The 27974-nt window shown below is 38.2% G+C and overlaps 1 protein-coding gene across 14 annotated transcripts in view; it reads left to right on the top strand.

The window, feature by feature from the left end:
* The window catches only part of LOC149554565 (uncharacterized), a 227159-nt gene that overhangs the window by 153655 nt on the left and 45530 nt on the right, over window positions 1-27974 (top strand). For 9 of the 14 annotated variants that reach the window (XM_089828619.1, XM_089828615.1, XM_089828614.1 and 6 more), the window contains exons 10-13: window positions 26617-26781; window positions 26884-26955; window positions 27046-27181; window positions 27259-27819. In XM_089828619.1, coding sequence (XP_089684745.1) covers window positions 26617-26781; window positions 26884-26955; window positions 27046-27181; window positions 27259-27819 — 934 coding nt within the window. The remainder of the gene's footprint in view (window positions 1-26616; window positions 26782-26883; window positions 26956-27045; window positions 27182-27258; window positions 27820-27974) is intronic. The other 5 variants (XM_089828622.1, XM_089828617.1, XM_089828612.1 and 2 more) reach the window with 1 other exon arrangement.

Genomic DNA, 27974 nt, shown 5'->3' with positions numbered 1-27974 from the left:
AATAAACATGATACTAAACCAAACATGGCATGCAATGAATACAAAGACTTGAGCAAGACAGTACAATGAATTTCTTGAATGCTGTAGAAGCAGCTCACAATCACGAGGGATATCAGGAACACGAGTTAATAGCCCACACTGAATATTACTTTCCAGCAAAGAGATGAATCTCAGACAAACTCACGATAATCATGTCAGGTAGATAAGCTTTTCTTACTGCTACCAAAAAGTACTTCCACACTTCCTTGAGCAAGAGAAACTTCCCTAATTGTTGTTTTCTAACCTCCTCTGATACCATGTTGAAGTTATGCCTAGAAAAATAATGATAAAGAACAATGCGAAAAGTAGAATAAAAATGCACAAAAGACATGAGATTATCCTAGGAAAACCCTTCCTTTCGAAGGGGAAAACCCAGCCACACCAGAAAAACAGAGGATGCTCAAGGTGAAGGATGAGACTGAGAAAGAATTGCAGGCTCAAAACGAACCGTTGGATACCGCCGGCCCTCCTGGCCAAGCAAAACCAAAAGAAAATATTTTGAGGCAGATGCAATTGGAAATACCTATAAAGGTCAAGAACCTACTTGACACGATGCCCCACCTAAGAACAGCCTTGCTGAGCAACGCAACCGCTACAAGAAGTAGTGTACATTAGAATGGCCGGAGGCTTGTGGTGGTTCCGAAACAGACCCTATGATACTTATAGTAAACAATGGACGAAACATTGTTGTAGTAGAGATGGGTATTTTAGGCACCATTCTTACTGAGACCACTGTTGATGGTGAGTCAGGGATGAACATCTTGTCCGAAGACACTTGGAAGAGCCTTGGGAAACTGACGCTGTGGCCAGCGACCTTCAACCTTTTGGGTGCTGACCAACATGGCATCAAGCCCCTTGTAACCTTAATGGCACAAGAATTAACTATTGGCTCACAACCATTTACCTTGGATTTTGTTGTAATCCCTCTTCAATAGAAGGGATATGATGTTAGTCTAGGGAGAGGGCAGCTCATGACTGTCAAAGCCAATCACAATTGGAAAAAGAATACTTTATCATTTTAGGAGGGGAGGTGAAGAGAAAGTTCGTGACTGACCTTAGAAGTCATATGGTTAGAGAGGAAATGACATCCTCCTTAGACTTAGACTCTGACAACAGAGTAGACAAAGGGAAAAGGGGTATTGAACCCATCGATGAAGGGATATTGAAGTTGGGAGAGTGCTCGGGGGACGATGCAGACTCCATAGATGGCTTATTAATTGGCATATGAGCGATTATGAGCTATTCAATCCATCTTGTAATGTGCTTGAAATTGAGGTAGAACCGAATGGGTTCCCTCTAGAATATATCAAATATAAAGGAGGAGAAGCTCGAGCTAAAGAAAGTCCCGTCCGCCAATTTTCCAAGGATGAACCTATTCGACACAAAGAGGCCAACTTGGAGGAGATAAATCTAGGAGCAGAACATATAAAACATCTTGATGTGGGATTATTGGAGTCCAGTACTAAAGATGACAACATTTAAAATCGTTTTGGAGTACAAGGACGTGTTCGTTTGAACATACAAGGATTTGAAGGGTGTACTTTCAGAGCTATGCATACACTGAATCTCGTTGGTTCTCGGAGCCCAACCTGTATTGAAGAGGCAATACCGAATCAATAAGAACTGTCCTGCAAGAGTGAACACCAGGATTGAACGGATGTTGGAACATGTCTCATCTTCTAAGTTAAGACAAGTGAGTGGGTTTTCCCCATTGTCATCTCCTTGAAGGAAGCAAACTAGATCCACATCTGCGTGGATTTCCAATTTCTCAATACAGTCACTATCAAAGACTTGTTCCCCATCCCGTTCACTCACAACATTTTGGATGAGGTAGTGGGCCACAAAATTTATTCGTTCATGGATGGATTTTCGGGGTATAACTAGATATCCATTGTGGAGGAAGATAAATTGAAAACAACCTTCGTAGTGAAGGATGGTATATACACATACAATTGGATGCCCTTCGGCCTCTGCAATGGACCATCGACCTTTTAGCTCATCATCCTACACATCTTTGACAAGATGTCACTAGGAAACTTCAAAGCATTTTTGGATGACTGGTCCATATTTAGCGGGTAGGACAAGCATGTGGCATCTTTAGGGGATTGCATGGCCTGACACTCAACTCGAAGGAGTGTTGTTTTATGGTGCCACAAGGGGACTTGCTTGGACACATAGTCTGCAAGGTAGGACTAAAAACACACCTAGACAAAGTGCGGGTGACAGTGGAAATGTAGACACCTATGGATGTGCCTGGAGTCAAATCCTTCCTCAACCACATTGGATACTCTTGTCTCTTCATCAAAAACTTTGCACAAATCTCATACCCGTTGGATAAGATGACGAGGAAGGGGGGGTTATATGTTTGGGAGAAGGTGGATGGAGAAGCCTTCGAGGAATTAAAATCAAGATTGTTGGATGCCCCATTCTTGCATTTCCTAATTGGGACAAAGAATTCCACGTATATGTTGACGCATCAAATTATGCCATCGGGGCAACCTTGGCTCAAGAAGGGGCACATGGACTGGATCGACCAATATACTTTGCAAGTAGATTATTGTCCAATTTAGAGAAGAATTATAGCACCACGGTACGAGAGGCCCTTAGAATGGTCTACTCTCTATTGAAATTCTGACACCACCTACTAGCCGCACCATTTACTTTCTATGTGGAGCACTTGTTAATTTTGTAGGATCGTTTTTTGCAAGTGTAATAACATCGCCATTAATTCTATGTTTTCCAAATGCAAATTTGAATGTATATAAATAAGAGAAGAAGCGACATGTCTCATGAAGACACGTCTGTATAGTAATTTATTAGTTAATGGTTAATTAGGCAATATTAACAGTAAACATATTTATATATATTATATATATAAAGGTTTGCCTAATTGATGATTAACCAATAATCATAAAAAGAATTATCTCTAGGTCAATTTAATCTGATTGAAGCTACAACATTAACACTCCCTCTTACCTAGGGAGGATTGCTATAGAACATATTATGTTCTCAAGCATATAGAGATATCATCTCAATGAAATATTCAAGAATGACATATTTAAGGATATTAACATATATTCATCAAAATCGATGTTATTTTTCAATATCATCTGAAGTATGATTGAACAAGGAATATCAACCATATGATATTTATCAATTTCATATTCTTGTGGTATGTGCACTAGCATCATATCTGTGATGCCTACTAAGAGAATATGTTATATCGTAGTAGGATGTGAGTTATTTGATTTCCGGCTCTCTGGGACAATAACTTAATGTAGTCTATCAGATAACAAGTAATCAAGGTGTTGTGATCACTATCATGACAAGTATCATGACTTCTGACACAATTCAAGAGAACAACTTAATGTAGTCTATCATGATACATTCGTTATCATGATTTCCGGCACTCCGGGACAACTTAATGTAGTATACATCATGATAAAAGGTCAAGCCATTGTTAAGATTGTCACCTTACATTAGCAACCTCACAACACAAACATCAATGAAAGATCATCACCTCTCATGATGTTTTCCAACAGAATCGTGCAGTAACTCACATATATTCACCATGAACCATGTCAAAGGGTGGATCCACCATAGCTGCTTCTAGAGGGTGGAACAAAGGCTATAACCTTAGAGTTTTCTCACGCAAAGAAGGATGCATTGTAGTGCATTTCAGGTAATCACTTGTTGAGGCTCCCTATTACTAAAGGCTTCGATTTATTACTTCACTTTGGTAGAAGGCTTTAGTCTGCACATATGAAACTCCATCTTATGAATCATAGTCCTCTAACTACTATAGTTTCTTGATCATTGGAGAATGCATCTCGACATAGTCTTCTCCCTTTGAATAAATATGATCAAGATCCTGAAAAATCAACTGAAACATATCATCAATCAGCTCTCTCTCTTTGTCCAAGGTTGCCTTTAATGAAATGTTAGGCTCCCTCTTGATATAGAAGGATACTCATAATCTCAATCATCATATATATTGGCTTCAACAGTCTCACTCTATCTAGCATGATCATTAGAGGCCTAATGAATTCTGGATCAAAACTTCTTTGAGTTTTGCACAATATTTGGTAGCATGTGTAAAGTATCAACCTTGTTTTCCTGCAAGAACAACCTAAGAGACAAGGGAAAAGATCAAGGCGAATGGCTCTTTAAGGTGTATATAATTAAAAAAAAAAAAGATAATACAATGAGTAGATAAATGTGGTACTCAAAGATAAGATATACTTATCTGTTCATCAACATGCTTGATACATGTTGCTCTATTGAGGATGTATATGTAACAAATCAGAAAATGTCTTCATATAAGCACTTGTCAAACAATGGGAATTGAACATTGGTTATTATTCCCCCCCACAATGTAAAATTTCCACTTACTCCATTTTATGGAGTTTTGAGTCACCATTTAATCTCATGATTACTCAGATAAAGATCTTATTTTCTTGAATAGGCCATGTTATTGACCATCACTTAGACTACGTGTGTTCTAAATGTAGAAATTGTCTCCCCTCTCCAAGCTACACAAGGAGGGACAGTTTGGTACTAGTAAATTTTGGGTTTATCGCCAAGTTGAATAATTTGGAGTGTGCATCTTATTTCAAATCTTTCTGCTTTACCATGCATTTCTTGTATTTCTAATGTCTAGTTTAGTCTACTTTCCTCAATGGATTATTTATCATTACCGCTCCCTTCTCATCTCCCCACATTTTCTATCATTAGGGTTGTCTTAACAACGTCAATATATGTAAATCTGGTTTTATACTACGGATATGGAAGTTGTTGGTAATCCTCACTCTAGTACTTGTCTCATGATATTCTCGAATTCCCTAAAGGGAATTACTATCTGAAATACAACTATCAACCTCTAATAGCTTATAATGTTTAACTCGATAATCCTAACATTCAATACATTTTCACAAGTAACAACCAACTATATTCCTAGCATACGTAATAATCCCCTTATATTGTTCGGTGATTGTGTATTCTCTATTTTTGTGTAGCTTTCTGGATAAATACTAAATATTGTGTATCCCTGCCAGCCATATCTTCTTTCCATAGATCTTGCAAGGTTGATGAAGTTTTATATATGTCTGCGATCACACTACGTATTGGCTCAAGTATATTTTCAGATTGTTGACGCCCCTTAAATGACTTTTATGATCTGTTGTTAAATCTTCATCGTTTCATATGATCAGTAATTAGTCTCCACAGAAGGAACTATGGACTTTTCTTTTGCCTTAATGGATGTCGATGCTGGCAGGGATCTTTCCTATGCTGAATGCTCTTTTATTAATACTCTTGGCCACGTTGGTATGGTTTACTTTCAGAAATTGTTCATACATTCACTTGTTGGTCATATCTCCCTCTAATATCCTCCTCCACATTACCATTGGGTTCTCTTTGTTATTCTGCCGGTTGCATATTCCATTCTCTTATCGCTTCCCAAGTCTATGCTGACTGTGTTCCCTCTTGCATCTTTAACTTGTGTATGCATGCTCCTCTTTATTCTGTCTGTTTTTTTAACATGGGTTTTAATGGTAATACTTGTACGTTATTCCTCCTTCGATATCTATGCTTCCTGATTATTGTATCCCAATTGACAATTGCTGCTCCGTAAGTCTCCCCCTGTTTGCAGGTATTGTCTATATCCCAACGCTGACTACCTCAATGCTGCGATAGTGTTTACTGACTTGGATTAGAAGTCTGGATGCTATGCGCTGCCGATACATCTCCATTTGGTAAAATCCCCAAACTATAATATAATAGTCCTCATTGTGTTTTGCGAATAAAATTGATATCTTCCCCAACTAGTCTTCCTTCTATGCTTGATGTGTCTATTCGAATGATGGATAGAATAATCCGTGTATTTAATATATGACTGACCTTTTGTTATTGAAAATTTCACTAGTTTTGATTGCTTCATTACACTTGTAATTGGCTCTGATACCTTGTTAATTTTGTAGGATCATTTTCTGCAAGTATAATAACACTACCATTAATTTCTGTGTTTTCTAAATGCAGATCTGAATGAATATAAGTAGGAGAAGAAGAGACATGTCTCTATGGTAATTTATTAGTTAATAGTTAATTAGGCAATATTAACAGTAAACACATTTATATGTATTATATATATTATATATAAAGGTTTGTCTAATTGATGATTAACCAATAATCATAAAAAGAACTATCTCTAGGTCAATTTAATCTGACTAAAGCTATAACATTAACAACACCAAGCCCTCATATACTTGGTCAATTAGCCCATCATTCTGGAGAGGCTCAGTTGATGGCTTTTGCGACTCCAAGAGTTCACATTCAAAATCATTGCGCAGCTGAGATAGAGCCATGTGATTGCCAAACAACACTCACACATTAACTCTGACGACCCACCAGTCGGAGTAAACACTGACTTTCCAAACGCACATTTTATCCAAATTGCCGTACTTCCTCCGTGATAGACAAGCATAGGGGAGTGTTTGTCCACAACCCAGTTTCCACAAGACATGCCTCCAGGAGAACGGAGAAAGTTGGTCCTCAAGAGCAAGACTTTTCAATTGATTATTTACTTGCTATGCAAAATGGGGCTAGGCCGAGTGCTGGAACGATGTGTGATAGAAAAGAAAGTACTAGGAGTACTCAGGGAAGCTCACGAAGGACCAGCAAAATGACACGTGGGTCCAAATATGACAGCAAGAAAGGTGCTATCGATAGGATTGTGGTGGCCAACATTGCATAATGATGCAAGGGAGTGGGTCGTAGGATGCGACACTTGCCAACAAGTAGGAAAACCTCTCAAATTGGACTTTATGCCACTCAACCCTTCCCATGCCCAGGGGCTGTTCGAAAGATGGGGGTTAGACTTTGTTGGATCCCTAAGAGTTAGTTGTTCACGATAGTGTCAATATATAGTAGTAGCCACTGAGTGCTTAACTAAATGGGTGGAAGCTCGTGCATTGCCAGACAACTCGGCCTTGAGTACTGTAAAGTTGATTTATGAACAAATAATAATGAGGTATGACATCCTGATGTTAATTCCTTGTAACTTTGACAAGACAAGTGTTCTAATTTTCATATTAGTCTGATCTGGATGCATGAGTTCCCTTAAGTATTGGTCACTAGAACATATTGTCCCCTCTAGATAGATCAGCGTTTTCTTGTGGCTTTTGTAAGCCTTCTTATTTACTAATGTGGTTAGTTAGTTACTAACCATTAGTAACTCTTGGAATGGGCACCAATCTTGAGGAAACAATTATGCTGTTAAATAGGCCAACTTAGAGAGGGACATGTCCATTCAATGAACATGCCCCTTGAGTTAGGTATAAGGGAGGGCTAGATTGCAGATTAGAAGACACACCGAAATCTATAAGTTTTCTCTTCTAGCAATCTGCCCAAATAGAATTATATATAGAAATTTAAACATTTGCAGAAGATCCATGACCTTAACATGGTATCAGAGCCTAGTCGCAAATGTAAGAAAGAAAAGGTTTAATGCCTTTAGACTACCATGGATTTGGAGAGAGAGTTGAGCAAACAATCTGCAAATAACGGATATGGTCTATCGTATTGTCTGCAAGGAAATTGACAGCACTACTTATTGTTTGCAAGGAAATTGAAAGTATTTGTTTTGGCTAAAAACAAAATTCAATAATACCATCACACATTATCAGATAGTGTAGCTGCTTGGACTCCAAGATATATTACAGTATAATTCAAACCCCAAAACTACCCATCATGTGATGTTGGTTGTGTATTCACTATCAACTATGATAGCTCCATGACAGAGTATCCCATCAGCAAGTATGATGTCACTCAACGATAATGGTATGCAGAAGGATCAAATGAAAAATTTACATTATAGAGGCGTTCAAAATTAGTAATTTAAATTAGCGACAAAGGGTAGAAGTGTAATACGATGAAAATAAGTGGAATGATGCAGCGACGGTTGACAAGAATCGACCAATACAAAAGCTCATATATGCAGAGTGACATATCATGTCATGATGTGTAAAAGACTACACAAAAGCTCTTATGGAATCGAGATAAATCTGTGTGATGTCTTAAATGTAAGGAAGAATCCCTCATAAATCTACAATGGACAAACATATTAGCGGTAGCGTATTTGCTCTGCCAATTTAATAAAACAAATATGGTTACCATATATACAGTCAACCAGCATATTAAATTGATGACTACTCATTTGGCATTCTACCTACAGCGATAATTAAAAGAAAGACAAAGGAGTTCATATAAAATGAATAATCTGTGGCATTGAAAGCATTTTCTGCAATCACAAATTTATATTATCGCGAGTCCTTACTCAATGGCATATACTCAGTGATAATTGGTCTCAATGATCATTGTTTCAAAGAAGCTATATCCTTGTGCGCTCAATAACAAAAACGATGCATGATAACGAGTCAAAGATCAACGATAATTACAGGTTTGATGTGCCTAATGATTTATCGAAGGTGATATTACCAAAGGAAGGATCGATGATAAAGTGCAGAGACTAAATAAAATACATAATGGTTAATTTGACAAAAACCCATGACTGGTATGATGTAGATTGAGTAGCCATCCGACTCCACAAACAAAAGAGGTAAATAAAGGAGGTGATGTGCCTATATATTGTACAGTCTAAATAATAGGGAGAAGAGTGCGAAGATTAAAAGGCAAGAATTCTGCCACGTAGGAAAGAGACAAGCCTATATTCATTCAAGTCATGTTGGAATAAACATGTGTTTGAATATTCTTTGCTGTTGGAGGAATAAGGAAGTGATTGAAAATAAGTTAGTAAGATAGGCAAGGAGTATCAAGCCTCTCAGCACGGCAACATTTTCTTCTTAAAGGAGTATACGTGGGCGTTCTTCAAAGAAGCAAACCATTCAATAAGAAAATTATATCATCATCATTGTCAGAGAGTTTTATAAGGTTTCAGGTGAAACAATATAACCTAACAGGAATTTGAAGCAATCTCCCAGGAGAGCTGCATGCAATCAAAATAGTTGGTCGCATATGGTGCTCATCAAATTAGATATCTTTGCACAATCCTTTGCAGAACCAAATATCAGAACCATAAAGGAGAGAATGCAAACTATTATTCAGGAGGCAATTCTGAATGCACCAAGAAATCACAGAGATAACACAGATTTGTAGGCAGAATCAGATATCAAATGTTTAGTATATACTATGCTGTTATGATCAGAATTGCCTATACAAATTATAATATCAAATATTGACAGTTGGCCTTCAAACAATAGGCAACAGTGTTATGATTTGCAGGATGTTGCAGTGGTGATCTGCGTAGAGACTTATGACTGCACACTCATGTGCAAATTCTATGGTATTGGCCAGAAATGAAGGTTGTGACCTCTAGATGGGAGATACATTTGGGAAGGCTTTGTCAGGTCGGCAATATTAAAGGAGGATACATCAGGCTGCCAGAGACTATAGTCAAGCACAAAATTCATTGTAATATTTGGTGACTATCTACCATTCTAGAGGACCATTACTCAAAGAGTATTTGGTGAATATTGTTGATATTCTAGGAGGCCAATACTCATGATATCAAAACATCTTAGATCTTTCCTCAAGTCCAAGAGCGAGTGTTAATGATTGTGGACTTAGAAAAGATGCATTCTATATAACCTTATGACTATTTAGATTATTAGTATTGGTTCTCTTAGAAAGGAGGGAATAAAGTGACATCATGCTGTGACACTAAGATCATTAGCATGGTATGCCCTCTTGACAAAAGGAGAAGCTAAATGATCTACAATGGTGAATCTTGACTCAGAGGGAGTAGACCATGCTTTATTGATTCCCGAGTAATAAAGAATTTGTAGCAGAGAATTATAAGTATTATCTTATAAGAAGGTTTTATATAAGAGAGATTACCTAAAAGATTGAGTTGACTCCCCGGGATCTCGGTCATACAAACTCAGACTGAGTGTACCATGTCAAGATGGTGTATACCCATAAAGTACAAAAGCTTTCATCAAGGTCATGATGGAAAGATAAGTATCTATTGTACTTGAGTTCTTCTTTTACCTTATGTCTATAATATCTTTCATGTGTATTTTTTATGAGAAGAGTATATGCCTTGATTTCTTGAAGAATGTTCTTGTAGGAAGGAATTTTTGGATTCAGAGGGAGTCTGACATCTCATCAAGGCAACCTTGAATAAGGAGCTCGAAAGATTTGATATCCAGTAGGAGTTTGGAAAATCTAAAGTGAGCAACCATTTGATGGGCCTAACTTTATAAACATCATGGTGTGGTTATAAACATCATGGTGTGGAAGCATTTCTCAGCAAACAGTCTTGCAGCATCAATTTGTAGTAATAGAAAACAATCTTCCAGCACAAATTTGCAGTGATAGCAAATGATTGTATGGTGTTTTAAATCAGTAGAGGACTACTGGCAAATCTTGAATAGATTCAAGATTGTGTTGTGAAAGAGACATTTCGATGTCTATGAATCACAACTTGGATAAAGAGAGAATTTAATTATTCTCTAGACTTTATCCTTAAGTACTGGAAATTAGAAAGTAGGTATTCTTATCAAACCCCTTTGAGAGTGATCATCTCAAGAAAGATCCAAGTATGATTGAATTGTTTTTATGATAATTTAAATTATGTTAGGATATTGACTGTTATTGGGCTTCACCATTTGTGTTTGTTATTTAAGAGGTGACGATCTCTGAAATAATGAACATTTGTATAAAGACATTATAGGAGGTGATGATCTTTGAGATAATGTTCTAACCAGTAGAGAACTACTGGAAGATTTAGATGAATTTAAGATCATGTTCCGATGGAGGCATTTCTATGTCTATGAATCACAACTTGGATAAAGGAAGAATTGAATTATTCTCCGAATTTTATCTAGTGTACTGGCAGATCTTAATTTAGGATCATGTTGTGTGCCTATGAGTCACAACTTCGATAAAAGAAGAATTTAATTATTCTTTAGATTTTATCTTGTATAAAACATTCTAGTAATGGATTGCTGGTAGAATCTAGATCTTGGATGAAATCAAGATCATGTTGTGACAGTGACATTTTTTAAAACTCTAGACGTCACAACTTGGGTAAAGGGAGAATTAATTATTCTCTAGTCTTTATCCTGAATGCAATACTGTTATCACAAGTTTAGGTAATACTTCATATCACAAGCCTTGTCAAACACTCTGTGTTACAAGCCTAGGTGATTTGATAGTTTGTATTACGAATGATGCTTAGTGATTTGATCACAAGCTCCGGTGATAACTTATATTACAAGATTTTTAATATGATGTGTTTTCAATTATCATTTGTCTAGTGATACATCATGCTTGAAATTCATAAAGGTATAGAGTGTATATCTATGCTTAATCATCTCTATTGATGTTGCTAGATATGTTTCTATTACTTATCTTATCAAGTTAAGAGGGAGTGTTAATCCTTGTAACTTTGACAATACAAGTGTTCTAATTTTCAGATCAATCTGATCTAGATGTATGAGTTCCCTTAAGTATTGGTCACTAGAACATATTGTCCCCTCTAGACAGATCGGCATTTTCTTGTGGCTTTTATAAGCCTTCTTATTTACTAATGTGGTTAGTTAGTTACTAATCATTAGTAACTCTTGGAATGGGCACCAATCTTGAGGAAACAATTATGTTGTTAAATAGGCCAACCTAAAGAGGGACATGTCCATTCAATGAACATGCCCCTTGAGTTAGGTATAAGGGAGGGCTAGATTGCAGATTAGAAGACACACTGAAATCTATAAGTCTGCTCTTCTAGCAATCTGCCCAAATAGAATTATATGTAGAAATGTAAACATTTGCAGAAGATCCATGACCTTAACACCTAATTCAGTTGACTGATGACAGCGATGGTCATTTTGTTAACCATGTTATCAAATTACTCACCACAAAGTTTAAAATTTTCCATGCGCTGTCATTTCCATACTATCCTCGAGTGAATGACTAGGCAAAGGCTCCTAATAAAATTTTGGTAGGAATCATCTATAAGTCATGCAGAGTTGAGGGTGAACATTGGGAGGAAAAAATGCCCTTGGTGTTGTGGGCCTACTGCACCTCCTACAAGGTGACCACGAAACACGTCGTTCCAACTCATGTATGGACAAGAGGCGGTGGTACTTGTTGAGTTAATGGCCCCAAGTTTATGGACAACTATTCATAATTGGTTGGGGGATATAGAGAGCTGGCTCTATGCCTTAAACAAATTGGGTGAGAAAATGGCAATGGCTCAGTAGATCGCCAAGGTGGCGCAAGAATGGAGGAATTTTGGCACGACAAACATTTTCGTCGGATGAGGTTTACACTGGGCCAATTAGTATTGAAATTTAATGGAAGGAATAAAATCAAGTGTAGTAAATTTAGAGTAAAGTGGTAAGGACCCTATAAAGTTCAAGAGGTTGGAGTTGATGGAGCCGTCAAATCATGGAGACTATATGGTAGAGAAATCCCTGACGCCATGAACGGTTCAAATCTCAAAGTTTATCATCAGAGACAAGATGGTTAGAAAGATGTTAATTCTTACGCATGTTGTCGGTAAAGATTGTGTAGCCGACGAGATGATTTCGCCGGTAAACATTGTGTAGTCGATGGGTAGATTAGCATTGTCATGTAGCCGACGAACCCCTTCGGGAATGTTTGGCGGGAAGTATATATACCCCATCTGAGATCATTGTAAAGCATCATTGTAAGCATTATGTAATCTCTTGGCATATGCGAATAATAAAAGGAGTATTGCTGTTCTTGTTCGTTGTTTGTATGCGTTAATCTATTTACCCATACGGTAAACAACACAGATAGAAGAAATAATGTAGACTTAGGCAAAATAGGAAAAAGAAAAAAAGAAAAATCCACCGTTTTGAGGTGACATCGGTTGGTGGTAACATCGAGCGACGAACCACTGTCACAAAAGACCGTTAGAGGAAATGCATCGTATGGTGTAGGTGCATTTGAAGGGAAAAAGCTGCTGACGAAAACCTAAGACGCCAAGCACATATTAATAAAAATTCACTGAAGGGCAAGGCAAAGGAGAAGGCATGAAAACGAAGAGTGATGCAACGAAAGAAAGTGATGAATGAAAGAAACTTGTTGTGCCTTCATTAGATAAGTTCATTGATCACGGGAGTAACATCCTAGACAAGGCACACACAACATCTAAGACAATAATAAGGCATTCAAATCGTGGAGTTTGAATGGAGGACATGTATGAGAAGACCCAGATAACAAGTCAGCTAAAGCAGATTACAAAATTTAGACCACCACAAGTAACCAAGATACCTCGAGCAAATCGTAGAAAGTAGGAGGAAGAAATAGGTGCTGAGTAAGGAAAGACATAATGACATTGACCACACCTACCACTGGATATTGTTACAAGAACATTGGCAAAGATGACAACATTGACAACTCTTGGAAATGTATAAAATGTGCAAAGAGACAATCATTTGTTGGAACTAATGGCCCAGGGAAAATTGGCAGCCAGAAAGCCCCTAGTCTTTTACTGGCGGCATTTGGATACTGGAGGGACGACGACTAGTCAAATGAGGCATAGGCAAACAATGGAGGAATTTGACTTGGAAGATGTTGATAGTGGCAGGGAAGTCTCGATAGAGACTTTTGCTGGTGGCTCAGCGATGGATGATAGTGATTCAATGGAAGAGGAGTCCACTCGAATGGAGGCTACCCCATTGATTCAACTCGCGCAACCTCTTCTATTTTCCTTGACACATTTGACTCCCACGTGGATGGTGAATTCAGCAATTGGAGTAGAGGCTATGACACCCTCAGGAGCACTTGAGGCTGCTGAGGGTGAGGCCCCATCTACACAGGAGGTGGCTGAGGGTCCATGTTAGAGGTGGTAATGGTTGTGGGATTGGAGAAGCGGAATATGATGCGTGGAAGCAACTAGGCAATGAGGATATTGTAGAGGGCCAGGTACATCTTGAGGTAGTAGGGTCCGATGCTGTAGTCATTGTTGATGCTAAGCTTTTAGATGATTTTCCACCTCGAGTAGGTCCCTCAAAGGCGACTATGAGTTCTTTGCTTAAGAAGCGGTTTGCGATGTCACTTTCGAAATTAGTTGGCAGAGTAGTTCTTTCTCCCCAATGAGAGGAACCTTAGAAGATAGTGGATATAGAGGTTGAGCACTACCTATAGAGAAGAACATGAGGGAAGAGTTGGTCACCGAGTTGGCTGTGCCTAAGGTGGATGAGACCTCGGCGGTGGGTAAGGTTATGCATGTGGCCGATGCAGGGATATGGTTGGAGGAAGATGAGGTGGAGGTGTCCTTGCCAGACTTGGTTACTAGAGGATGTCGGATAGTGGTTGTCGTATAGACTCGAGGCTTGAGAGGTGTTAGTACAGACATACAGTGTTGTTTTACCTTTGTGTGATAGGATTGTCCTGTAGCTTTTGTGGAATGTTTTGAGAAGGGATTATGGGCCACTGAGGAAACCCCAAAGGTGTTGCAAAGATGGAATGTCTCCACGCTCGTGATTGAGAGCGAGGTATAGGCTCTTATCCACCAAATAGAGTAGGCTTTTCATGAAGGGTACTATGCTTTGAGGCATTCAGAGTATGTCTCGATTGAACATGAGGCTAGGGTGGATACACAAATAGCTTGGGAGGAGCTAACCACTAGATTGGAGGCAGTGGAGCGAGACTTAGCTCAACATACGCGAGAGGAGGCAGTGAGGACAACACGCGTGGCTTTTGAAGACAAATTGGCTAGAGAGACAACCTTGTTGAAATAGTAGTTGGTAGCGGCTAGTAGTGAGAGACAAACTTAGAGTCTAGCCTGGTTTGAGCTAGGGAGGAAGTTGATGAGAAGGAGAGAGAACTTCAGGAGGCTGCGGAGATGGTGAAGTCTACCGTAGACCTTCAAACGATTGCAAAGCACAAGCTAGAGGCGAGAACTGCATAGGTTCATGAGCTACATGCTTGATTGGAGTCTTCTATGGTGAAGGTTGTCTCTTCTATTACAGATCAATTAGTATCCTCAAGGACACTTCCTATGCCCCTTCTTCGTCTTAGTCATATATTTTGTAGTTGTCATCATTCCCATTTTGTTGTTGTCATCCCAAACATTTTGTATGTTGTCGTCCAGAGATGACTTTCTTTGTGGTGGGGATGACGATGTTGGGAAACTTAGGTAGTTAAACAGTTAGACATAACTGCGTTACTTATATGGGTGCAACAGTTCATCTTGCAGGCCCTCAAACTATGCACTCCCTTTTTAAAATGGGAGAGGGAATTGTGGAAAATACTATTATAGATGGTGTTCATTGAATGACTAAACTGCTATTCAGTTCTCTCATTATTCTGTATTGAGTACATTACTTAGTGCCTGTATACAATAAGTTCCTCTTACCCCATGAGAGCAAACATATTTGACCCATGTTTTTTTGTGTCTATAAAAATGTGAGATTTAAACTTGTGAAAAATTGTTCACCTAGCAAAATTTAAAAAAAAAAGAACTTAGCAACTCGGAGATTACTTGGAGAGTTTGCAAACTATGGGTACAACTATCACACAAGCTATTAGAATTGAGTGAATCGCTATGTTGATAGCTATTCCATGTATGGTGTATCATCAATATAGAGAAATGTTGTAATTTAGAAAAACAAAAAGTAGACCAAAATTATATAAATCCATTCTAGAAAGGAACATTATATAGCTACGTGTCATGTTTCTATTCCTCATCTTGACATATAAGTTATTGCTTTAACATTAAGGGATAAGTATGATATTCCACAAACATTGGGACTACTTAATCAATCCTTTACATTCTACAGCTGTTTGTCAACAGTGAGACAAAGCTATTTAGTTCAGGCCACATCTATTAAAGGAATATTTAGTGCTAAAATCAGTTGGCTGTTTACTTGAGCAAGGTCGAGCCAATAAATAAAGAGGGCCCATGGATTCATAGGAAGCCATCTAGAGTTCTTCCCTTAATTACTATTAATCATAGGTAGGGAATGGATTGGACTGTGATTGGGATAAGGATAACAACGACCGAAATAAACATCACAGCAATTGAACTAAGGAAAAGAACTAAGGTCAGCGATCCCTTATGAAGTGCATTACAAACTAATTGATAAACAATGATTCCTAGTGGAACATTAGTGAAGAGTGCCAACTCTCATGAAGTGACAACCTTTCCAAAAGATGCACTGGTTTAGGACAATGATAAGATAGTAAACCACAATAAGCAAAAGCAAGTGGGGGTTTAGGTCGTATTTTGGAAAAATCAATTATTATAAAACTCAAGTAGGGTTTCTCAACGATGTTCGTTTTTGGTGTCAGTTTTCCGTGGTGTCTTTCCTCTAATCGCTTGTTTTTTTCGGGCGTGATTCTGTGATATTGGCATCATTTTCCAGACACATTTCTCCTTGATGCATTTTTGTGGCTCTTTTCCTACACAATCAGGGGTTTATGTGCCTCTTTGGTTGAACTTTGTTGCTCTGTATAGGCTGTGATTTGCAGCAACTTTCTCCTGCATTTTTTCCTTTGAACATCCTTGCGTTTTCTCCGAAAATGTCCATTATTGGTGCTGTCTAGGGTTTCTAAAATCCTTTATATTTGATCCACGCCCAGATCTACCATTTTTACTGTTCGATCTACAAATCTTTGAGGCTTTTTAAAAAGCAGCCAGAGTTTCTTTCAAAACTCTCAGGTACTTTGTCATTTTTGAAAAACTAATTACATATTCTTGGTGGGTTTTTTTGAGAGCTCAATTGGGTTGTCGTTTGTTTTTTCTGAGTGCCTCAAATTTTGAGCCAACCGATTAAGACTATGACAACATATTCCTTCCAGTATTTTCAAGCTCTCTTCTGGGCACCTTTTCATTTTTTTTGGGCCTTTCGACATTTTGCCTCAATGGTTTATAGATTTTCATGTTTTTCATCAAAAAATGCGTCATGGCATTGTTGACAAATATTCTACTCGAGGGAAATGAGAAATTTAATGGGCAAAATTATGGCATGTGGAAGGAGTGGATAATAGTAGTTTTTGCAATCGGAATACTAATTAGATTTTTTTGGGTGTTACAAAATGTCCGACTTCTGCTCGTACTGATCAAGATACATATGATTAGAATAATTGGAAGGCGATGATGCTTCTCAAATTTTCCGTAGTTGATGATCAGCTCCTTTGGATTCCATCCGACAAGACAACTGCTGAGATATGAGAGCATCCCAAGAAACTTCAAACAAAAGCAGGGCCTTCTTTTCCAAGAACACTTGGTTTTCTATTGTTATGGATGAGCAAAATTCACTCTAGGAACACCCGAATAGGATTCAAGAATTCCGTGATTAGTAGCTTGCTAGTGGATGCAAGATGGAGGAAGAGGACATTGTGGTAATAACCCTCATAAGTTTACCTAATCAAGACTCTCAACATCACTTCTACTAGTGTTGATTTGAAGTTCACAAATCTTTGCACAATTATGTTTTAGCAAGATCTGTGGAAACAACAGTTCAACAAGTTTTTTAACTTCACCTCCACAGAGCAAGCCTTTGTTGCAAAATCCTTTTAGAAGGATAAGGGCAAGTCTCATTCATAACATTCTTCTCAGCGGAAGTCCTCTACTCCAGCATCATAAGGCTCCAAGAAAAAGAACATTCAGTGCAACTATTGCTACAAGTATGGTTACATGAAGGTTGAATATCAAAAAATCTTAGCTAGTCTATCTAAGCAGCCAAAAGCGAACAATGTAGAGTACACTGAGCAGACACAATGTGCCTTTTACACCTTCATGGCTAAAAGACCTGCAAATCATGTCAAGTCATCTGCCTGGTACATTGATTCAGGTGCCTCTTGTCATTTCATCCACTGTAGAAATTGGTTCATTGACTAGCAATCTTTTTCAGATTCAATTATTTTTGGAGGTGAAGAGTACAGTGTTGTTGGCAAAGGCAACATTCATATTCAGTTTGTTGGGAGGAATCTTATTTTCTTTGATGTGTACTACGCTCTAGGGATGAAACTAAATCTTCTCTCATTAGTCAGTTGTTGCAACACTATCCTCGGTTGGATGTTGCCTTCAATTCACGTTAGTGCACCATCACTAATAGGGTGATTCAGTTTATTGTTGAAATTGGTCTTGAGGATCATGGCCTTTTCAGACTTGCTAATTTTGGTGATTTTCAGGACTTAGCTATGATTGCCCGACGGTCTTTTGTTAGTTTACTTTGGCATCATTGGTATGGGCACTTAAATGTGCATTATCTCTCTCAGCTTGCTTGGGAAGAGCTTGTCCTCGGATTTGCAGATATTCAGACTCATTAGCTTGGAGTTTGTGATGAATGCCATGTTGGGAAGCAACATCACACACTTTTGAAAAGTAGCAGTTCATGGCGGGCTTCTTAGGTATTGCAGCTTGTTCATACCGATATTTGTGGTCCTATGACTACTTCTGTTCTTGGATCTAGGTATTTTCTGTTGGTTGTTGATAATTTCAATAGAAAAATGTGAGTCTATATTTGTATAAGAAATTAGAAGCGTTTACTGTATTTTAGAAGTTTAAACCTCTAGTTGCAAGAGAGTCTGGGGAATCTATTATTAGTCCCAGGTTAGATAATGGGGGCGAATTTTGTTTTAATGAATTCTCTAGCTTTTGTGATATTCATGGCATCAAGTGCTAGTTAACCACACCCCATACACCACATCAAAATTGTGTAGTTGAATGTAGGAATAAAACAATCATTGAGATGGCTCGATCCATGCTCAACCACATACATGTTCCGATGAAGTTTTGGGCTCGAGTGATTAACTTTTGAATCGGGCACCCACTTTGGTAGTTAAAGGTAAGATTCTGGGACATGCTTGGACAGGTTGCAATCCCAAAATTAGTCACCTGAAGGTTTTTGGCTCTCTTGCCTATGTTTGGATCTTTGATGCACACACGCCAAGTTGGATGCCAAGAGTTAGAAACTCATGCTTGCTGGATACAATATTCTTCACAAAGCTTACTGCCTGATCGACATTGAGACATCTCGTCTCTTGTATAGTTGTGATGTAGTCTTTGATGAGCAGCGAGGAGCATTCATGCCTGTTTCTCCTGTTCCTAATCCAACAGATCTGTAACATCCCGTTTTTCCTACCTTGAGCTTCTCTACAATTTAATCATTCAAATAAACTAACTATATATTCACATGCATGGGATTAACAATTTTAACGAATGAACTGATTGAAATAAAAGTTTTAACTAACAATTGGTGATTTACTTCATATATCTCATTGAAGTGGAAGATATAAATTGCATGAGAGAGCTATAGAGATCATTAACTAACTAATAAAAAAAATAAATCATTTCATGTTATTGAAAGGAACTAATGTAACTACAAACATAATTAAATACATAACTAAACCTTGAAATGAAAACATGAAGGAAAAACAAGTATCCACTAATCATATCAGGCTTAGAATGCAGACCCGATCTGTCTTGTAAAAGTCCTGGCACTGGTGGAGAGGAGAAGTATCGTCAGAGAGGCTTAACCACCCAACTATGTACCTAGTGTATACCCTTGTCACTCTCAACTGAGAATGGCCCTACACTGCACAGGATTAGGCACGGGAACACCATCTCGTCCTGCCACCTGAGTATTCTGGCGTTAGAGTGTCAACTATACAGCTGGTTAGGCTAAGGAACCCTCCTATCAGCCCATCCATCCCACTGTAAGTAATCCCGATCTCTAGTAATCATAGAAACATGCCACTAAACCTACCCTGGCTAGGATTTACATGGATACCATGTTGTAATGTTCTGGGCTTAAAATGATAAAAAAAAGTTAAATCTCCACTTGGGGTATTTTGTCAAAGAGTTGGCATGTAACCCAGGTCAGAAACTTTGATACTGCTGCCAGTAAATCCAACTCTAGAAAATGCAGAAATATGGCGAAAGGAATTTGCAAATAATGTGAAAGTATTGGAAATAACAGTCCTGAATTTATACTATCCTTCAACAGCAGATCTAATAATGCTTACAAAATAAGAATGCACTAGATGTTCAAGGAGTGATTACGCTAAAGAATAACAGCATTAATCTGTTTGTCATACTATGCTTATTAAAAAACACACACACAATGATAACCAATACAGTTCAGATATTATAGTCTCAGCACTTTGCATAACAAATAAATGGTTAGATAATGGTGCACCTGTAGTGGCCAGTAATAACCTCTGTTCCCGTGCTAATACCCGGCACCTGTAATGGATTGATGCTACCACTATGCTGGAGCGGAGATGGTCTGATTTTCTGTATAGACTACCGATGCTGAGAATGCACGTACAGGTGGAATACTGACTGCAGTAAGAGGTCTACCTGATGATGTAGCTGCAGACAGTTGCACATTGACTGTGGCCTCACAATGTTTCTCCGCAGTTCTTCACAATCCCTGCCAAGCCCGTGTTTGCCTGATTCTGCCATGCGATACCTGGTCTGTTGTCTCAAAGTGAAGCATCCACAACAGTCGGGCCTCCTTGTCTATCCTCCACGCAATGTTACCAGTGGCTGCCTCTTGCCACAAGGCTGGAAAATACACCTGTTGTTACCGTCCGTACTTAATACTCCAGCCACACTCGTTTAGTAGTCATCCCTTGACTGAGACGTTGTGACTAGACTTACTTCAGCTGGGTCTGTCCTAGCATTTACCAATCTACTTATAATCAGAATTTAAAACTTCTATCACTGGTTACTGTACTTACTTCTTGGAGGCTGATTCGATTAGTAATTAAGTCCACCATACAGCTATACCCTAAAAATGAAAAGTTACCAATGAAAGGCTGGGGCTACACCCAACTCTCACTTAAGGGGTTTCGTCCTCAAGGCAACCAGTCACACTTAAGCAACCTTGTATTTGAATAATATCATATATTTGTGGTGTCCATCCCAATATAGCTCCACGCATTTATAACCTTGATATGAGGGAAGACACAAACAACTAGGCAATATGGGATTAAAAGCCAATTTTGTCTTTTAGTCACTTAAGTAACCTTATAACTTTATAACATTAAAATATGTAAACCTTAGTTGCTGATTGATGACACATTCCGATTTGGGCATGTGAATCAGATCCATGGATTCAGGATTTTTTTCCCTAATTATGATTTGTGGAGGATTCGTGCATATATATATATATATAAAATATATATATACATTATATATACTAAAAAATTGTAAAACTAAATCATGAATCTATGATTCTAGTATGCATCTATGAATCTAGTATACTTGATCAATGATAATTATCTATTTTCACGATCATAAAGAAAATCAACACATTCACATTGAATTACTGAAAGTGAAAGTTTGTAACATACAAAATATAGATCATTAAACTTAAAGTTTGTAACATGATTTACTCATAAAAGAGTCAAGAGTCAAGAGTCAAGACTAAAGTTTTTGATTTAATCATCAAATGGATTTTCAAGAAAACCCGCATCAGAGGGGTATTGATGAGCTGCAAGTGCTGCATCTGTATAAGTAGAGGAACCCAAACCACTAGTAGTAGAGGGGATTGTTAACTCATAATCCTTCTCCTCATCATCCACAACAATCAAAGTGGATCTAGCAAGATCCTGGATGGTCATATCTAAATCAGGAGTCTCAGGTGCTACATCCCAAAGCTTTTCGGTCCCCTTCCTGTACTTAGGATCCTTCTGTGACAACAAGCGCAAATTGTTGTCAATGAACACAAGGTCTTCTGTTTTTTTGGAGCCAATTGGTTGTGTTTGACTGAGTGGATAAAAGAATAAGTACTCTAATTCCGCTCAGCTGCAGAAGAGTTGGGAACCTAAAGAGAAATTAAACATTATCAATACAACAATTTAGATAAATAAATTAAATAATAAATTCAAGGAATTGAGAGTGTTAACCTTAAGCTTAATTTTACAAACTTACTTGGGATAGGACCTTTATGGCAAGAGGTTGCAGTTACATGAAGGTACCACCATTTGATGGCACCCATCTTGTTTTGGTCTGCTATGGCAATAGGGTGGAAATCCTAACTTGAGTTGAAGGCAGAAAATCCACTCCTTACAATTGCCCCAATCTTTGGATCCTGGAATATCTTTGCTAGTGCCCTCTGATACCCATTTGCAACCTCTGCATCTCTAAATGGTGGCACTCTACCTAGAAGGCGAAGTACATCTGCACTATAGTACTTGGGGATAACAAAAGACAATTGAACACTATCAAATATCAGTAGCACAAACATTGGATAAAATAAGCACAAGCATTTGAGAAGAACTACAGTACCTCGGGGATAGAGCATATGCAAGGAGGTGCAAAGGTGTGTGGTCATCTTGTTCTATCAATGATGAACAATTTTTCCACCTTCTTGTAAAGGGTGTCCTTAGGATCATTCTCCCTCCTCTATATGACCTAGGATATGAGATATGAATAATAATTATAGTTAGTGAATATGTTTATTTAAACTTTAGAATCTAGATATCTCTCAAATAAAAAATTGTTGTAAAAGAGCATAGAACTTACCATTTTAGTTTTTTCCAGCATAGCGTCCATGGAATCATAAATATCTCCAAGGCATGGCTTATCACTATTTGCAAAGCGAAGCATTGCCATTATTGGATTGGTGATTTCCAACACAACTCACAAGATCCCACCAATCCTCATTTAGTATCATTCCTCTCACATTTAAGGCCCTTTCTGTATTGGAATTCTTCCAAATGCCTCATTGGGGGCTAATGACCATATGTTTCAATGCTTCTTTTACCTTCACAAGTCGACGATTGTGTGAGAGGCAAAGTGGGTTTCAGAAACCTAAGAACATGTTAAACTCAAGTTAGTAATATATTTAAAAATCAAAACATGTTAATGTAAACAACAACAAAAATTATGGAATCCAATAATATTCAATTATATATTAAATATACAAATTTACTTTCAATAATTCCAAGTCCAAGAAACTCCTAAAAATTGCTTGTGACATGTGGTGATTTGTCACAAACGTTTGAATCTCTTCAGCTTCCTCATATATCCTTTTCACCCAATCTATTTCGGTGCCAATTGCTTTCATCACTAAATTGAGAGAGTGGATGGTGCATGGTGTCCAAAAGATATGATCATATCTAGACTCTGCAATTATCCCTACAGCCTTGCAAACTTTTGCATTGTCCGTGACCATTTGGAAAACATTATTAGGACCCATTGACTCTATGGCATCAATGAGAATGCGTGAAATAAATTCTGCATCTTTCACTTGCCCTTCACAATCAACTGCCTTCAAGAACATTGTCCCCTTAGGGCATACAGTAATAACATTGATCAATGGACGGTTTCTACAATCTTTCCACCCATCCGAAATAATAGACACACCCGATTGAACCCAAAAATCTCTTATTGGTTGAAGTTGAGCCTTTACAGATTTCCTCTCATCATGTAATATGGTAGTGTGGAACTTCTCATAACCAGGCGGTTTGTAACCATGGGGTGCATCATTTATTGCTTCCACCATCTCCCTAAAATAAAGTGATCTCACAAAATTAAATGAAACACCATTTGCAATTAAACAACGTCCAATTTTGTGATCAGCAATGTCTCTCTTTTCATTTTGGAGTGCCCTATCTAGTGGGCCTCTCTTGTGGGTGACTGGAGATGGGTCTTCATCTTCATCATTTGTAGTTGGCATAGCCAAAAAAGGATGTGTTCTTGTGTTTGTTTGATCGGATGACGGTGTTGGTGTATTTGTTCTTTTGGAAGCACCACGTTTTGCTTTTGCAATTGTTCTATCAGCATCATCTTGCTCTCTTGCTAACGTTGCTATTTGTGCAGCTGGTAATCCCTTCTTATCACTACCCTGACGCATGTTAATTCCCTCACCCGCAGGGCCCAAAAAATGTAGTTTCACTCCGGAATAGGAGCTTCTATGTTGTATGTTGCAATAATTACTTTTCCATATGTATGCCCCACCCTCAGGACATTGTGCGACTCTTGTTGTGTGTCTCCATAAAGGAGATCCCTTATCAATTTTGAAGCTTGGTGATGTAGCCCCACCCCCACCCACTGAGCCTTGACTGCTCATTGTTCTATTCTTGCAATCTAGAAAAAGAAAATAAAAGAAAACTATGCTTCACATTTACACAAGAACTTGAAAATTTGGAAAACTAAAAATAAATCAATAATCTATGAAAGAACTCAAGAATATGGTTGAAATGCATACCTTAAACACTTCTTGCAAGGTATTTGGTGCTCCACAACCAATCTCCTTCAAATCCAAGCACTTTACTTCAAACTAGCAAGTATGAGAGAGCAAAATAGAGAGTAAATGAACTTGCATTATGACTTAGAGGGTCGTTTTTAGGGTTTAGGGCCTTTAGGGAAAAAAAAAAAACATTAAAAAACTAACTTGGGCGCACTTTTTTTCTTTTTTTATTGGGCTTTGCCGCGAATTCGCACGGATCCGTGCATGGATCCTCGAGGATCCAGGTAGGATCCTTAATCCAGCCTGTGGAATGAGGATTCCATAGGCAAGATTACAAATCTTGCCCGGATTCTTGAGGATCCACGCGCGGATTTGGACCCGAATCCGGATCCTAGGGTAGATGCGCAAATTGGTAACTTAGATTTAAACAAATCACTTAAGTCACTTGAACTTTAATATCTCTTGAAATACATGTCTGATTGCCATGTCGTCTAAATAGGAATCTCTTCTCATAATTCCCCATGTGACCAAATACACTTTCTAAAAATAGAAAGGGTCATTCTCTATTACCCTTGACTTACTATACATAGTAAGTATGGCAAATGGAGTCCAAATGACATCGAATGAAGGCCAAACCATAAATCACTGAATGTTGGAGATGAATCAATCCTCAGAAGACCCTCTAACCATCCTCATTAACCTACGAGGATCCAATATGAAGCTAATCTCTGAAATTCTGATGCTGGCAACCAATGGGCACATTACACATGTGCCCAATCACCACCGCTCGACTTGACAAACAAGACTACACGCGGCTGCCCAGCATGAGCTACTAGAATTCTGTTTTTCAGTTTATAATTTCTAGATTGGTTCGGAGATGAATTCTGCTTTAAATGCAGATATAGTACAGCCATCTTACATGGGGACGCACCACACATCTCAGCCTTGCCTGGCCCTCCTTAACGGTTCTTGGTATAACATTCCCATCATTCATTAGACTGGTTGGACAATGCAATAGATCATCAATTCCTTAAAGAGTTTCTTGCAATCACATGGAAGCAAAATGGAAAGCCTTCTCAGCCACTCCACATCTATTAAAGTTAATCTCCATGCTTGCAGCAGCACATGGAGAGGGTGCCGCTGTAGCATGTAGAGATTTTGTTTGCACATGTACTATCTCTTGTTAATGCCATATAAAATTAGATAAAGGGTAAAGAATATAAATATTTTGAGCCAATGGCTCATCCTGTGAACAACACGTCTTTGCACATGATTTCGAACTCTGCTCTATGATCATTCATGTCTGCTCGGACCAGTTGAAAAGAAAAGATAATGACTGATTGCCATATAGGAACACCATTTGAAAGAAGAAAGATAATGGCTGATTGCCAAGAATGACAAGCTTCGATTATTGTATATTTTTCATACCATACAACTACTTGTTATATTTTCTGCATTGGATATTGTCTAGCAGTATAGAATATTTTTATACACACACTACAAAAAAAAAATTAATTAGTGAGATCTTAGCAATAAGTCTAGCTAAGTTTCTTTTTTCCATTTATTCCTGTCTTATAATCACTAGTTCTGTAGTCATACTGCATTAAGGGTTTCTTGCAAGAACAGTCAATAAATAGCCCAAAAAGTGAAATAAATTGTTTCATTGCTGAAGTGATTAGAAATTATATGTTATACTGTTTGAAATTATCAAAGCCAAAAAAAGGACAGAGAAAATATTTTCCACTATATACTGCTAAAAAGTTGAGAGTCCTTATATCCAAAGATTCCTAATCAACTGCAATTCTAGAAGAAAATTCTTTGCTATTCTTTGGCAAGTTGAAATTGTCTGTTCCGGTTACCTGGTGGAGAACGCCACTGGGTAGAATTTTCTTTTCAAAGTGCATAAAGCTGTATTTGTTAATAGGATGCATCCCCAGACCTAAGATTATATATTTTTTCTGTTCATTGACTTGCCTCTTGAGTAGTGACTTGGTGGAACATAAGTGAAAACTGTAGTCTTTTCTTTATGCTTTGTGTTATTGTCTGTAACCGTCTCTGATGAATCCTCTAATTAGGCTCACCAATGTCGTTAAATCTTTCCAGTATTGTTCAGTTTTCCAGTATTGTTCAGTTTGCCATAATGAGTGCATTTACCTATGCCTGACCCAACTGCCCTTTACAACCTTGACTAGGCAAACTGAGATTTTCTAAGACTTGGAGTCTTATAATTATGTGAATCATGATAAGAGGTTTTGTATATTGGCTAATCTTTGAACATTGATGGCATTGGGTTTCGTCCTGAATGAATAGTTTATAATATCCTTACCTGGCAGATTTTTTTTTGTGTGTTTGATGTTGTTATTTTTGTGTTTGTTAGGATCTTGCAGGGCTGCTGGAAGGTGAGAGTGCTGTGACTGATACTGCGACTCGTGCCCAAATTCAGTCTACAGTTATGCGTGATGGAATACTGATGCAAGAATTGGGTGCATTGTTATTGGAACTTGGTCGGGCTACTTTAACATTGCGAATGGGTCAATCTCATGTATGATTTCCCTTACCATTATTGAATGGGCTCTCTTCTTTTCTCCATTTTCTACTGATGTGAAATTTAATATAATGGTCTGTAATTGCCTTTAAAATGCAGGATGAATCAGTTGTAAATGCTGGTCCTGCCGTCTACATATCTTCATCTGGGCCTAATCCTATCATGGTTCAGGTACAACTTGAGCCTTTGGCATCACATGTAAATACAATATAACTTTTGTCAATAGAAGTGACTTTTTCTATCCTATTACCTCTTGGTCAGCAGCCACTGCCTTTCCAGCATGGTGGTAGTCTTGGGCCATTTCAAAATGGATTTGTTAACCCAACTGCTGGGTTTACTGGAGGAGTTTCTGGTGCAGGAGAGGTGCCAAGAAATATCAATATACATATACACTCAGGCAAGTGCATTTACTTAATCTGTTGCCATAGTTCTTATTACAGAAATTTAATGAAACTTGGCTTGTCTTAAAAGTAGGTCCACCAGTCATTCCTGGAGGAGGTCTGGTAACTCCTGCAAATTCTGATCAGGGAAACCAACCAAATGCTCCCCAAAGTTCGGGAATACCAGATCAGGTGGGTAATATTATAGCAGGATCCAGGGAGACTGGGGCAGTCCGTGTCGTGCCTGTTAGAACTGTTGTTGCAGCTGTTCCTGTGCGTCCTCCTACTGAGGGAAATAATGCAACAAATAATGTCTTTTATCCACTTCTTACAACAATTCAGCAGTTGAACTCTACCCAAGGTGTTCCAATAAGAGGTTTGGCACAGGCAACAATTGGGCTCCAATCTAATGGTATTGATGGTGCTCAGCAACAGCCAATAGGAACAACAAATTTCAATCAAGCACAGGCCAATTCTATTTTAGCCCAAATTCAAGCACAAGCACAAAGATTTCAAGGAGGCATGCAAAATATGGGGTTCCAGGCTCAAAATGTGGAGGGAAGTATTCAAACACAGAATTCTTTACCCGTCCCTGCAATGTCCTCAGCTGCTAACACTCCTGTTTCTGCACAACACGACACTCAAAACCAGAGTCGTAAGTATAAGAGTGTTGCTTATGCAATATTGGAGTTCATCTTAGCTAGACACTTTTGAAAAAGCATCATTGTGTAGGTTATCTTTACTAGATGCTTTTTGAAAAAAGCGTTATCTTTTTATGCTATGTAATAAAAAACTCTCCTAAATGGTGGC

The sequence above is a fragment of the Cupressus sempervirens genome, chromosome 5, assembly GCF_028749045.1.
Source record: "Cupressus sempervirens isolate cs-2001-9-10 chromosome 5, ASM2874904v1, whole genome shotgun sequence".
Taxonomy (NCBI): Eukaryota; Viridiplantae; Streptophyta; class Pinopsida; order Cupressales; family Cupressaceae; genus Cupressus; species Cupressus sempervirens.
The sequence above is the reverse complement of the archived record's forward strand: the minus strand, read 5'-3'. Positions and strand labels throughout refer to the sequence as shown.